This window comes from Rissa tridactyla, chromosome 2, assembly GCF_028500815.1.
Source record: "Rissa tridactyla isolate bRisTri1 chromosome 2, bRisTri1.patW.cur.20221130, whole genome shotgun sequence".
NCBI lineage: Eukaryota > Metazoa > Chordata > Aves > Charadriiformes > Laridae > Rissa > Rissa tridactyla.
In genome coordinates, this window is record NC_071467.1 from 57,174,625 (window position 1) to 57,189,534 (window position 14,910).

General features: G+C 40.7%; 1 protein-coding gene across 7 annotated transcripts in view; it reads right to left on the bottom strand.

Moving 5' to 3' along the window:
- The window catches only part of PIEZO2 (piezo type mechanosensitive ion channel component 2), a 320,464-nt gene that overhangs the window by 158,892 nt on the left and 146,662 nt on the right, over nucleotides 1-14,910 (bottom strand). For all 7 annotated transcript variants that reach the window (XM_054192479.1, XM_054192473.1, XM_054192475.1 and 4 more), the window contains exon 4: nucleotides 11,502-11,544. In XM_054192479.1, the coding sequence (XP_054048454.1) occupies nucleotides 11,502-11,544 (43 nt within the window). The remainder of the gene's footprint in view (nucleotides 1-11,501; nucleotides 11,545-14,910) is intronic.

Sequence of the window (14,910 nt, forward strand, 5' to 3'; positions counted from 1 at the left end):
TGTCAAAGTAGCTGCAATCAACCCAGAGGAAATACCTTTCTTGGCATATTACAGTGATGCACCCTAGAGAATAGCCACAATCACTGTAATTATTTTAGGTAGAGATTGTTTATGTTACCATTAAAATAATTGCCTAAACAGAAAAATGGGGGATTAAAACCTCGAAAATATCTTAAATCTGCTCAAAACAAATGAAGTTATTTTAATGAATGTTTACATATTTCATGATAGATAATTTTATCGCTTTTTTAATAAGGACAGCTTTGAGAAAATACAGTAAGTAAGAAAGCAATTACTAGTCTAAGTGTTTTTAGACATATGGTGATCATGTCCTGAAAAGCTTTATAAAAAACTGTCTTAGTGAATCTCTCTTTACTGTCTCGCAGGTGTGCAGCACAAAGGGTACAAAACCATCACTAGAAATATATTAAAAATATTCTATGACAAACTTGTTAAGAAGAAATGTGTTTATTTTGCAAAAGGTAGGATAGGATATTGCAAAACTTAAGCAAATGACATCCATCAAAAGTCAGCTTTTCTTATAACTAGCTTAAGTTTAGAAGGTAGCTGAAGTTTAAGAGGAGAGGGGAGGGGAGGGGAGGGGAGGGGAGGGGAGGGGAGGAGAGGAGAGGAGAGGAGAGGAGAGGAGAGGAGAGGAGAGGAGAGGAGTTGGTAGGGACCTACAACAATCATCTAGTCCAACTGCATGACCACTTCAGGGTTGACCAAAAGTCAAAGCATGTTGTTAACGGCATTGTCCAAATGCCTCTGACAGGCTGACAGGCACTGACAGCTTGGGGCATTGATCACCTCTCTAGGAAGACTGTTCCAGTGTTTGACCATCATCTCGATAAAGAAACTCTTCCTAATGTCCAGTCTAAACCTCCCCTGGTGCAGCTTTGAACCATGCCCATATGTCCTATCACTGGATCCCAGGGAGATGAGATCAGCACCATCCTCTCCTCTTCCCCACCTCAGGAAGCTGTAGAGAGCAATGAGGTCGCCCCTCAGCCTCCTTTTCTCCAAACTAGACAAGCCCAAAGTCCTCAGCTGCTCCTCATAGGACATGCCTTCCAGCCCTTTCACCAGCTTTGTTGCCCTCCTCTGGATGCATTCAAGGACCTTCACATCCTTCTTGGACTGTGGGGCCCAGAACTGCACACAGTATTCGAGGTGAGGCCACACCAACACTGAATACAGCAGGATAATCACCTCTTTTGCCTGGCTGGTGATGCTGTGTTTGATGCACCCCAGGACACAGTTTGCCCTCCTGGTTGCCAGGGCACACCGCTGTCCCCTACTGAGCCTGCTGCCAACCAGTACCCCCAGATCCCTTTCTGCAAGGCAAACAACATTATAATCCACATCTTGGAATAAACAGATTAATCAAATTCTAAGCAAGAGTCTTGGGAGTTAACTGTGACAGATGCTGTATTTGCCCCTGGAGATTACTTGCTCCCCCAACACAGAAACCACTCATACATATGTCCCTGCACTGCTGGGGAAAAAATAAAAAAACTTAGCAAAAAGAGCACCTTTAGGATAGATGAAGCCTGCCTGAAGGTCCTTCCACGCTGACAACCAAACCACCCTGAAACAGGAATGTCTGCCCAGCTTTATGGTTACAGCCCAGGGTTGGAGTTAAAAGCAGAAATTCTTGATAGGCCACAGCTCTTGGGTCACCATGAAACACAAGTGGTAAATGGGATAACAGTCAAAAACGGTGGACTTACTAGTTCTGATCCCATTTCAGATTATACTCGCTGTAAGGGGGAGGGCAGCTGTCCTAAAATTATTTCCTTCTCAGTGGGAGCAAGAAGATTAGGTTACTTCACAGGCTACTACAGCATGTCCAATACAGGCTACTGCTTGCTAATGGGCAACCAGAAAAAGCTTTACTCACACTAACTTGTGCCTGAGCACACTGGATTGACTAGTCACTGCTTTCAGCAATATTGGAATAAAAGTGGACATTGGAAAAAAAAAATCCACCAAGTTAAACTGTTTTAAAACTAGAGTTAACGTGTTTCTATGTCAGTATTTAATACTGACTAAAAGATTTCAGCTGACAAAGTATTAGTGAAAAAAAACGCAGTTTTCTTCTTATCTTTTTAAACCATGTTTTTGTTCTTTGCAAATATAACCCAGTTTTTACTCTGTCTTTCTCTGTAACTCAGACTTTTATTTCAAAGTCTCACTTTTTGTCAGAGCAGCGAAGAAAACTCAATTTAAGATAGAACCTCAGGCATGCAGTATACATCAAATGAAACTGAAAACACATTTCTTCCCCATTTCCCACACTATAAACAACATGAATACTTCAGCACACATATGCACAAATTCCACAGTCCCGGCCACCGCGAAGTAAGAAAACGAGGGAAGCTTTGAAAATTAAATTAAAGCAACCTCAGTCCCCCTGTCTTCCCAGGACTCGGGACGCTGGGCTGCCCTTCGCCTGGAGACAAGTGCGGGCATGTGGGAAGCCCCCATCACTTGCCAACCATTGCCCCTTGAGAAAAGTGCAGTGTTTTAGCTGGAAGGACACAAATTAGCCCTTCTCGTGTGGTCCTCTGCTCCCCAGATCCCTACCTATCGATTAGGTAACAGCCAGACAGAGAAACGACTAAACTGAGATATCACCCGGAAGACAACAATTCTGTTGTAAGTAATAAACTGCTCTTTTATTCACAGTCTCCCAAGGGAAGGTGGGGAATTGGTTCCATCTCCTCAGCTCCCTACATTACATTTATCTGCCGTGTTATTCAAAGGACATACATAATCGTAATCACCGCAGAATAAATTCACATTCCCTAACTCCTACATAAGTACGATGGGCATCATATATTAGACAAAGATGTGTCAAGAATGCTGAGAAAGGCTATAAACTAACTTGAGTGGGCACAGCAATAGAAAGTAGAAACAAAACATCAAATAATCTGATCTCTGATATGAAGCAATTAAAGGATGGCAAGCTGTAAAAGAGAACCCTTCCGAAGTCAGGGGGAACGCCTGGGTGCTCAAAACTTAAGCACTTGCTGAAGTGCTTTGTGGGACAGGAGACCGAAACAGTCACATAGGCTACTATGGCTATTTTTTTCCAAAATGGTGAGAGGTGCCCGGCAGGGCTCTCCCTACGTCCCTCCAATTGTAGCACTGCACCCATTCTTCCTTGTCTTTCCGCAGTCAAATTATTCCATATTTGGAAAAAAAAAAAAAAAACCCACAACCCACTGAACATCCAGACTGCACTGTTTCTTTAAAAATAACCCCTCAAGGATCAGGCTCTGCAGCCTCTTGCAGCCCCTGGCTGAGGCAATGCTCCCAAAAATGATGTCAATGGGAGCCTTGCCCAAGAAAGGGCTATAGGATTCAGCTGTATGCGAAGAAAGGGCTTGAAATCATGGAACATGCTATCAGGATAAGACTTGATATTTCAAACATATATTTATTCTTTTTACTAAATCACCGAAGAGTGTGGGAAGGAGTGGGAGATGCCACTATAGAAAACCATATGGTACTTGGATTTCCAAGCCAGTATTGTGCATAATAAATATTTATAGAATCCAGTGGTATTCTCTTCTTTCTGTTTATTCTTTACATGTCACCCAGAGAAACTCTGGCCAAGCACCAATCAAATATCCCAGCAAGTTACAAGCAATCTAAGCATGGGGGAAAGAGGGAAAACAGATCACCAACAGGCTCATAATTAGCAACCTAGACCTGGAAGGAGGCGCTTGGGAAGGGCCTCTGATGCGTCTGGATTCCAGCGCTCACCACACATCACGAGCGATTTCGGAAATTGAGTTCTCAGTCTCTGCAAGGGGTAGGGAAGATATACACAATATTTTTGGCGAGACTGAGCAGGGGCATGTGTGGAGCAGCTGCAAAAGCAGACATCCGTCTACTCTCAGAGACCAACATAGGAACAAAAATGCATCTCTCGGTGATGACAGCTAACTTGTGCTCCTGGCATCTACTGGGAAAGCTGTGTCTCCCTACCTGTGTCATGTGGGGCTGTTGTGTTTATTTTGCTTCAGACAAAAACAATGCAGATTGTCCTTCTTGTTACCTTGTGAGTAGAAGAGTAGTTGAAGGAGCTACTGAAATACACAGAAGATCTGGAATATAACCTAATAGGAGCCAATCTTCTTATCCAGGGTCTAGCCTTGATGTAGCAATCTTTTGGTCTTTTCCTCTTTCCTTGACAGTCTTAGTCCCTTCCCTGCTCCTATCTCCTTTCCCTTTCCTTTCCTTCAGGTGTGAGAGCTACCAATCCCCAACTACTATTTCATTCTTCAGAAATAGAAAAAGGATTTAAAAAAAAAAAGCATAACAAGCCGACAAGTCAATACACAGTACTTTACTAATGGGAGTAGCTTTCACTGTCCATCACCCTCAGCATCACTTCAGCCAGAATCTGGGATGCTGCGTGCTGTACTTTCTACATAGAGGCTGCTGCCGTACGAATGGTGCAGACGTGTCACATTAGCATTATGTAGAGTGGAAGCCCCATACTTTTGCATATATAAACATATAACTTCAAATTAATAGGAAATTTTTGCATACCACAAGAATAACAATATTTTCAGAATCAATTTGAAGCTATCAACCAAACAAAAGCTGCATCTTCAGTATGGAAAACTCAGTTTTTTATACAGATAATTATGTTTTACTGAGAAATTGGTGCTCAAAAGTTCCTTTCTCTGTGTCACTGAAACAGCTATTTATTATGAAAAACATACTTATCGAATGTTGCCAAAAGTGTAATAACCACACATCTGTTATTCTTCAAATATATATTTTTTAAAACAGTTGGTATTTACTTAACATATAATAACAGTTATTAAATCATTCTTAAGTCTGTTTTGTGGAACTGTAATGTAAAGCATTACACACATGAGAGAAACACCACGGGAACAAACGCAGAAAGGGAATAGATGTGCTGTTAGTAGCTGAGTAGTTACTAGTCACATTAGAAATTACAACTCAGAGAAGAGTAGCAAGAGGAAGACTGGAAGTCTGCAAACCCTGTAGGACAATGAGTTTTAAGAGGCCCAACACCGTTCATTTAAAGTTTAAAAATTATTAGATCGTTTCTAGGTCAACAAATACAGAACAACAGAAGACATTTCCGTAATCGCTGTTGAATCTACTAGACAAGGATTAAATCACCTGGCAGCTCAAACTAGAGAAATTTACATTTTTTAAAAAGTCCTTCTTTGGTTTTACTTTTCTGCAGTGTGGAAGTGGTCGTTTCCCCACCGCCGGCCGTGGGTCTTTCCAGGCTCTGCGCTGCAAGGCTCACTCCAGCCATGACCTGGAAAGACCCTACGGACTGCGTTACAGGAGAAGACCAGCTCAATGACTGACCTGATCCTCTTTCCTTTTGAATTTTAACAGGCTTTGTGCACTAAGCTCTCTTTTTAATTGCCAGAGTAGCCAGGAAACAAGCACAGTCACTGTTAATTGTTCATAACTATTACACTTTGGGAGTATGAGTGAGCCATTTTCACTGGGTCCTGTGTGTGACTGAAAAAATCTTAAGCCAGTGAGATGAACAATGCCTTCTGAAACACATTTTTAGTCATATTTGGAACAAAGTAGAAGAGAGCTGACTGCTTTCCAGACATTTTCATGAATATGTGGGTATCATCTAAACACATACCAATAATGAACAATAATCCCCAGGTTAACAGTGGCAAAAAAAGTCATCATATTTATCTATGAGTCTGCTTGCTCTGGCTTACTAAAGATTATTAAAGAAGCCATGTAAGGTGACAGTTTGCTTGACATGCAGGTATGCTTGTCACACGCTCACAATTTTAAATTATGTTTCTTGTAGGACAGCATACTACAAGCTAACTTTTTTCATAATCCTCCAATTTTCTCCAAAGTCTTCTGTTGAAAATGCAGTCAGGGACTGCAGTCAAGATCATCCTGGACAAAGGTGATAACTACTGTAGTATGTTACAATTAGCTTATTTGTAATGTCTCAAAAAACAATCAATAACATAAAGACTTTCATTTAAATCTATCAAACCCACATATACTCCATTTAATTGAAAAGCTCTTAACTCCAGTCATTTCCTGAATATAAAGCTACTTTACTCAAGCCCCAGCATTTTTAATTTCTCTCGCACTGAAAAGCAGCATCTTCAGCTCACAAGCGATGCTTACATAAAAGCCTCGCAGTCAGATCTCTTGGTTGCCTCTGTGTTTTTCAGGATATGAAGACAACGGCAATGTAAACAATCTACTACTGCAGATTAAACATCAGGTAACCACAAAGCAGTGATGACATAACCTGTACATTATCTGGGCTTAATTTTCTGCAACGTAAACCAAGTGGCTGCATCTCCTGCTCCTCAATCCACTGTAAAACAGCCTGTAAGAGGAATATTTTATATGAATTTTCCATCTTTTGAGCAAAGGCATGCTCCTCCTCAGGACGTTACTTTGAATGTCTTTCCTTTTGTGTATCTAAAGATCTAGCTTCCTCCTGAGTAAGAATATCCGTGCTCAAACAATACATTTAAATGCTATTGATATTTCACAGCTGACTCAGGTGTGCCTAAGTCAACAGCTTTCCAGAGGATATGTTTTATAATAGCAAAATATGTGCTGCTGCTGCTTCTTTCCTTAGTGTTGATATACGTAATACGAGAACAGCTATACGGAATCAGACCCAACACAGATGTAGCCCACTATGAGCCAGCAGTGTGCCCAGGTGGCCAAGAAGGCCAACAGCACTCTGGCTTGTATCAGGAATAGCGTGGCCAGCAGGAGCAAAGAAGTGATCGTGCCTCTGTACTTGGCACTGGTGAGGCCTCACCTCGAGTACCGTGTCCAGTTCTGGGCCCCTCTGTACAAGAGGGACATTGAAGTGCTGGAGCGTGTCCAGAGGAGAGCTACCAGGCTGGTGAGGGGTCTGGAGACCAGGTCATAGGAGGAGAGGCTGAGGGAGCTGGGCATGTTTAGCTTGGAGAAGAGGAGGCTGAGGGGAGACCTCATTGCCCTCTACAACTACCTGGAAGGAGGTTGGAGAGAGGTGGGTGTTGGCCTCTTCTCCCAGGTGAATAATGACAGGACCAGAGGGAATGGTCTGAAGTTGCGGCAGGGGAGGTTTAGGTTAGATATTAGGAAGAATTACTTTACTGAAAGAGTGGTCAGGCACTGGAACAGCCTGCCCAGGGAGGTGGTTGAGTCACCATCCCTAGAGGTGTTTAAGAAACATCTAGATGTGGCACTTCAGGGCATGATCTAGCGACAGAGATTGTAGGCTGGTTTTTTTGTTTAAGTTTTGGTTTTTTTTTTGGTGTGTGTGTGTGTGTGTATGGTTGGACTCGATGATCTCAAGGGTCCTTTCCAACCATGAAGATTCTATGATTCACTATCCTTTCTCTATGGGTGCCATAAGGGGATACTTACTGAAGAGAATAAGACTAGAGAAAACATGTAGTGATGCACCCCCAGAATAATCTCTCAGGTTTGAGAGATCTGCAGACCTGGGATTTCTACTTCTGCGCCTGCAAGTTAAGTGCACTTCCTGCATGGAAGTATTACATACAGTAATATGTATCCCTCTGTTTACTTTGGAAACTATTCCTTAAGGCATAAGAAATACTGATCTTAAGCATTCACATACAATATGATATTAAGCAAATATTGCTATAAAGTTGTTAACACTGGACATCAAATACATATATGTTACTCATGGATCTTTTAGTCAACCAACTTGTTATTGCTGATATATTCACATTATACAAAAGCTTGTGTTAAAAAAACAGGTAAGAAGATAAGTATGATTATTATTATTAAAAAAATCCCAAACCTTAATTGTTCTACCTGTTTAAAGGACTTTATTTCTCTTGCTTTATCTTTCCCTGTTCTCTGAAAAAGCTGGTAAGAGAGAACACATTTACTTCTACGATTATGGCGAGCCAAGTACATTCAAATCTTCACCCCATCTGTATTAACTAACGTGCTGCTTCAATTAAAGTTACTCTAGAATGACAATCAACCTCTTGGGGTGCAGAAGTGCCATCTGAAAGCCTTTCTTCTTTTCAAACTAGAATGGCAATAATGGGATCTGCACAGTAATGTCTTCTACATATTTGCCTGCTCTCAGGCAGGCTTCTCACCTGTAATTCAGCCTATTAAGAATTCTCCACGTTTCATGTGGTACATAGATTGCACGCACACAGCTAGTGTGGGTTCTCCTTATAGTTTTGAAACGTCTCACAAGTTGGAAATTGACAGAAATGGAACTTTCAATGAACTCAGCTAAAAAAAAATTGACTATTTTCTATTGGCAGTTTCAAACCATACATCCAAGGTATCAATTCATTCTAGCACTCCTCAAAACTACTCTTTTTTTCCATTTTCACGGAGACAAACAGCACCAGCAGGTGCTAATCTGTAATCTTAAAAGAAGAATGAGGCGATGAAAGAATCAATATTTTACTGTAGTGCCCTTCAGATAAGTATGATATCATGCTGAATGAAATGCTCATCAAGAAACCAAATTGGATCTAACTTCAGAAAAAAGCTCAACCTATTGAAAGGAACCCCTCTATGATATCAAACTTAGCAACTAAGAGTGTGTAATTTTCACTAATATCCAACTTTTTTTGCAGTGCTGTTAAAACCACTCATCTTTAAATAGAAAACATCCAGTAAGGTGTCACAGTTAAGGCATTTCTAGTCTGATTCTTGATTTGGCACTGCATCTTCTCCAGTTGGTGCTTATGAACCACAGCCCCTACCCAGATGCTGTAACAAAATGGAATCACCCCTATATTACTGGGACTTTTTTAAGCTTATGGGCTAGTAGGAGAGATACATTTTTATTTAGTGATTGGATTAAAGCCTTAAAATATGTCTGACTGTTGTGAAGCTATGAAATGAAAATGCCCTTTCTTCCTCAGCTACAAAATGGCAAGTATTCCATATCAGTCTGGATTTTCAACTTGTGATAAAAACACATGGCAACGAAATGGTTATTTTTTGTTAGTTTGTTTAAAAATGTTTGGCCAAAGTCTTTACAGGAATGACTATACTAGTAACAAAAGATTTAAAAAAGAAATTAATTTCTGGTGGACGAGAAGCTCAACATGAACAGGCAATGCGCACTTGCAGCCCAGAAAGCTAACCGCATCCTGGGTTGCATCAAAAGAAGTGTGGCCAGCAGGTTGAGGGAGGTGATTGTTCCCCTCTACTCTGCTCTGGTGAGACCCTACCTGGAGTACTGCATCCAGTTCTGCAGTCCTCAGCACAAGGACATGGACCTGTTGGAACAGGTCCAGCGGAGGTCCACAAAGATGATCAGAGGGCTGGAGCACCTATGCCATGAGGACAGGCTGAGAGAGTTGGGGTTGTTCAGCCTGGAGAAGAGAAGGCTTCGGGGAGACCTAACAGCCTTCCAGTACCTAAAGAGAACCTACAGGAACAATGGGGAGGGACTAAAGAGTGTAGCAGGAGCGTATGAGGGAGTGTAGCGATAGGACGAGGGGTAACGGTTTCAAACTGAAGGAGGGTAGATTTAGATTGGCTATTAGGAAGAAATTCTTTACTGTGAGGGTGGTGAGACACTGGAACAGGTTGCCCAGGGAAGTTGTGGATGCCCCATCCCTGGAAGTGTTCAAGGCCAGGCTGGATGAGGCTTTGAGCAACCTGGTCTAGTGGGAGGTGTCCCTGCCCAGAGCAGGGGGGGTTGGAACTAGGTGATCTTTAAGGTCCCTTCCAACCCAAACAAGTCTATGATTCTATAATCTGACCTCTATGTATTATCTGGTGGATGAAAGTGGGTTTATTGTGTTTTTATTGTTCTGTAGTATTTTAAACTAACCCGTGCCTGTATAGCTACAAAGATAGCTCTGTCCCAATGAAAAGCTGTTTCACCAAGACAGATCTTTGCCACATTCAAAACTGATTTGCTTTTCTATGTTTCTGTTGAAGAACCAAAATAATATGTACCAACATAATATTTATGGCTGTGAGAATAACAACAAAACATAATCTTTCCATGCACTTCTGTGTCTACTATGTTGGAAAGAGCACTGTCCTTAGTTTTTTTGCAAATATAATGTCTAACATGGAAATCATATATATTTAACTGAACATGTAAACCAGGCTGACTCTGTGCATATTCACTCAGGGTTATAACATAGATGCTTTCAAAATCACCTTCTAAAGAAAGAATTACTAGTCATTAGGACACTAGCACGTCCTTAGACACTTCCAGACTCTTACAGAGAGATGGGTGACCACCTTTCAGATACCACAGGTCTGTGGTACAACTGCTGAAGACCTGGAAGCTATTTAGAGACAGCCTTAATCCTTCCCTCAGGTGCCACCTTTCTAGACGGAGATCAGAAAAAGTCAAGCATTTAGAAACTTATTTCTTCAAGTGGTGTTAGTTAAGCAGACTCCTCCTATAAAAGGATGATATAAAAAAAATATTTCATATCTTGCTGCCAAGGTCTGAGAATCTTAATTACAGGTAGGAGTTAGGGTAATTAAATTTCACTATCAGTCTTGTTGTAACAAAAACTTGTTTTGTTGTAATAAAAACTTTATCCAAGATAAAGGTCAGAAGAAAAATGCAGCCTGCTTTCTTTTTGTGAGAAAGCAAGCAAGTAAATAATTTTCTGTTTCATATGACTTGTATGGCTATTTATTGACTCCAGAAAGGCCTAATTGTCTGTAGGGTTTGCTGAGATGCCCCAAGCAGTATGCACAGTATGCGCTCCTGCAACATGAAGATGAGAAATCCCTTCTTGCCCACTCAACAGCTAGCCAAGAGCATTGTTGTACACCTGCAAGCCACTCTATTAAGGGAAAACAGCAAAACTTTATCCAAGTGGAGAGCAGATTCTTCTGCTTACCATTTGTAGAAGAATAAACACGAGATTAAGCATCTGACCCTCATCATCAGATCACTCTCTACTGGGGTTGGCCTACTTTAATTTCCAAGAGAGACATATGTTTCTGGTATGATGATCTTCTGGATAAGTTTGGCTGCAAGAAGTTCTTGCACTTGAGGAATGCTGAATTCTGAATTTTCCTCTGATGCTAAATAGCTCTCCGCCAGCTTTGGTCCTCTTTCAACTTCATTTACTTTTGTCAACTAATATGTCACAGGTTAGAAGTTTCATGGAAAAAATAATACAAGCGAGAGCAATATTTTCATTCATAAGTAAGACTTCTGCCCAAATAGTGTGTCACCTTTTTTAATACTAGCATACTATATAGTCGCCAGCAAAAAACATTATGAGCCAAGTTCATTCAGTGAATAAGTTGCTTCAGATCGACTGGGGAAAGAGAAGAGGACATAAACAGAAAAGCTGAACATATATGTGCATGACACTGCATAACTTCCTCTCTAAATTTGAGGTCTTAGATACGTTCAATCAGCTAAAATAAATAATTCTGCAAACTTGCCCAAGCAGTTTTTCTTCCTTTTCTCTTTGCACTAGGAAGGAAACAAATTTATGGCTTACCTTTCAAAACCAATCTGCCGTAACGTTTTCTCCCATGTTGAACCTATACAAAAAGGAGAAAAAACAAAAACCCTCAGTGAAGAACCTTTACTGTATGAACATTTTTACTTTTCTCTTTTCCTTGTGCAGCTGGAATCTGTACAGTAAGGTGATTTTTCCACCCCTACAGAAGTACTTGTAAATAACATCTGTTTTCCCTGGAGTAAAGAACTGTTAAGAGAGACCACCACTGGGTGACATAATTGTCTGGAGGGGTATCAGCCAGTGCAACTCCTTTACATTGCAAAGCAGCCGGTCACTGCTACAGTTCACTGCCATTCCAAGGGTGGTCTCCTCTCCGACAGCAACGTGATCTGTACATGACTCCTGAAAGCGCTGAGCTGGCATCTCACATCACGCACTCTTCACATTTCAGCTTTTCATTTCACTGTAGCGTTCGCCTGATTCTTGCTGAAAGCTTTACAGCTCCTTCTGAAATCCAGCCCTTTTATTTTAAAGCAAAAGCATGAAGATGTATTTCTGCTTTATTGTTTAACCCTTCATACTGAAACAAACAGCTACAAAGGACTCTTTCTCAAAACAATCAAGGACTCAGCCCCACAAACTACTCAAATGGGCAGACTCATCCAAAGAGTTGCCCTCAGTATTTCTGATGCACTTCATGCAACTTTTACCTTGATTTTCTCAAAAATACACCCCACTTACACACACACCGCAAGCATTAGGTGAACAGTTTTCAGCTCTTAGTAGTTTTTTGCTTATTGTCAATCACTTTCTTGCTACTGTTATGTGGTCATTGTAAATACAGGCTACTAAGAGCACAAATATCTCAAGTCACACAGTTCTGCAAGGTAAATACATAGAAGGACATGAAGCTGGGTCATAGCGTCTTTTTACACTCCTGTGGGAAATGTAACAGGACGGCATGCAATGTAAGCAAGTACAGTTCTTTCTGAATGCTTCATCGTACTCAAACTGCAATCAGAGAAGTGGCAGTAAGTGCTGCCACAAGTGGCATCCCTTTGCTGATGCAGTCCATCGCCTAAAGGGAAATACAAATTAGGAACAAAGAGATTCCCTGTGAGTGACATTTAGTAGCACCAGAGAGACTCAGACACAAGCAGCAACGTTGCCAAGAAGTACTGAGAAAGAGCAGAAAGACATAAAGGAAAGAAACATGGTATGATTTAAATCTGCAGAATTTCAGGATTAAATGCATACTGTGCAGCAAGTGCCCATAGAACGACTATAACAAAATCATGGATTACATTCTTTCCACTGACAATCCAAGTCGTACTTGCCAAATTAGTACAGGAAAAGTAGTGACATAGTATTATCAGTCAGAAAAACCTCTGCAGATGTATCTCTTACCATCATTACCTTTCCATGCTGTTAAAGGTATCAGCTCAGAAATCAATGACCTGCCATGTTTGTAGTATGGTATTTATCTCTAATCTGCAACATGTTAAATATTTGAAGAAGACGCAGTAGATGCTTCTCATCGTTGAATTCGGGACACTTACTGCTGATCTAGATAAGAACTTAAACACTCAACTTCTTAGAAGTTTTGGGTTTGAGGGTTTGTTTTTATGTTTTGGGTTTTTTTAAACCTAGCAACAGAATTCTTTCTACTCAATTGACTTAACTTTCCAGTTTAGCCCAAGAAGAATGTGGTGAATTTCTAAAGTAATGACACCATTTTTATATACAATATTATCTAGTATCTGTCCGGTTTGCAAATCACGGACTAAGCAAATAAAAACTGAAATTAATAAAACCCCAAAAGTCAATTTCCTTATAGGCCTATGTCATGTAAGGCTTCCTTCACAGTTCCTAACTGGACAGCCAAAGAATGAAGTTAACATGGGCCTGCTGAAAATAAATTCCTTGTTTTAATCTCTGTTCTTTAGAAAGAGGAAAAGAAACTACATTAAAGTATATGCCCCTGAAATAAACCAAAGTCTGACATTTCACTCCATACAGGAGGGCTTTGGGTTGGCTAAAGGGTAGGTTCATGGCCAGTTCCAAACAGGGTCAGTATATGACATTATACTCTTCTGGAACTCCTTTTTCATTCAACTTCTCACCACCAGTTGCTTCAAACTTCAGTCACACACATATATTCAGTGAAAGGCTCTAAAAACCTTTTCCAATGACACTTTGGGGCAACGGGCACAAAGCTTTTCTGTTCAGGACTGTTACAGCTACAGCCAGTGATCAATGTAATCAATCAGTGATCAAACACTTTTAACTGTCCCCATTCAGTCCAAAGCAGGCAGGGATTTCAGGCCCATATCCAGCAGAGCACACAGCCATAAGCAGCTTCAAAACCGAGGTAGAGAAAGCTCTGCCTTCAGTTTATGGAAAAAAATCAGTCAAGTTCTGTTTTGGAATAACTGAACAATGTACACTGTTTGATCAATACAGGGAGCTTCTACTGTGGCACCTGTTTTTGCTTGAGGTGAGGCAAAACTTCTGCCTGCACAACTACCTACATACGATACCTTTCATCAACACTAAGTTCATATTCTATGAAAAGAAGTCCTATTAAGACATCTTTAAAGCAGGACAACAAACATCCTCACTCACATTTATATCAAATAAACATGAAAACCAAAAAATCTTGTGCAGCACAATAAACCGTCAACATTTCATTGAGATAAATAAAGAACCACTCCATTAACAACTTCTATTATGAATTATGCCCCAAACCCACCACCTTCTGCACACCCCTGGAGTATATCTGGTTTCACGTAGCACTGACGAATCGAGTCATTGCTAAAAAGACGACCGCGCCACTCCACAGGTAAGTGCAGGGCAGATGTAAGCAATTCATACGTATCCATATAGTTTATGCAATCCTGCTGGCTCTGAAAGGGTATTCAACAGTTTTTGAAGTCTGAAGATTTGAAGGGTGTTGAAGAAAAGAAATTTCAACAGTATTTCTTAAAGCACAGACTAGTACTGGCATCTTTAGTCAGTGTTTCTATGCTTTCCACTGTTGTGTATGCTAGTTGTATGAATTTTTCACCCCGTGACTGGCTACACTTCAGTTGTATGATATATAGAGTCCAACAGAAAAGGGGAGGGCGGGGGGGGAGGAGAGAAAAGGCAATTGGGTCTCCACTGGTTTGAAATAATTTTTTGGCTGCAGCTGGCTAGCAGAACACTCTTTGAAATGCATGTGACTCCTCTGAAGGAAAGCCTGCCAAGAACACAACTAACATTTCATATTAAAAAAATATACATCTTTTTTATGGAGTCTTATTTTAAAATGTTTATGATCTAAACATTCTGTTTCAAGATTTGCCAATTCCATTCTCAATAGTATCAACTTCTACACTGCACTAACAGCCAAAAGTAAATACCCGGAGGTAACCGCAGCACTAAGAAGAATAATGCTATTAAA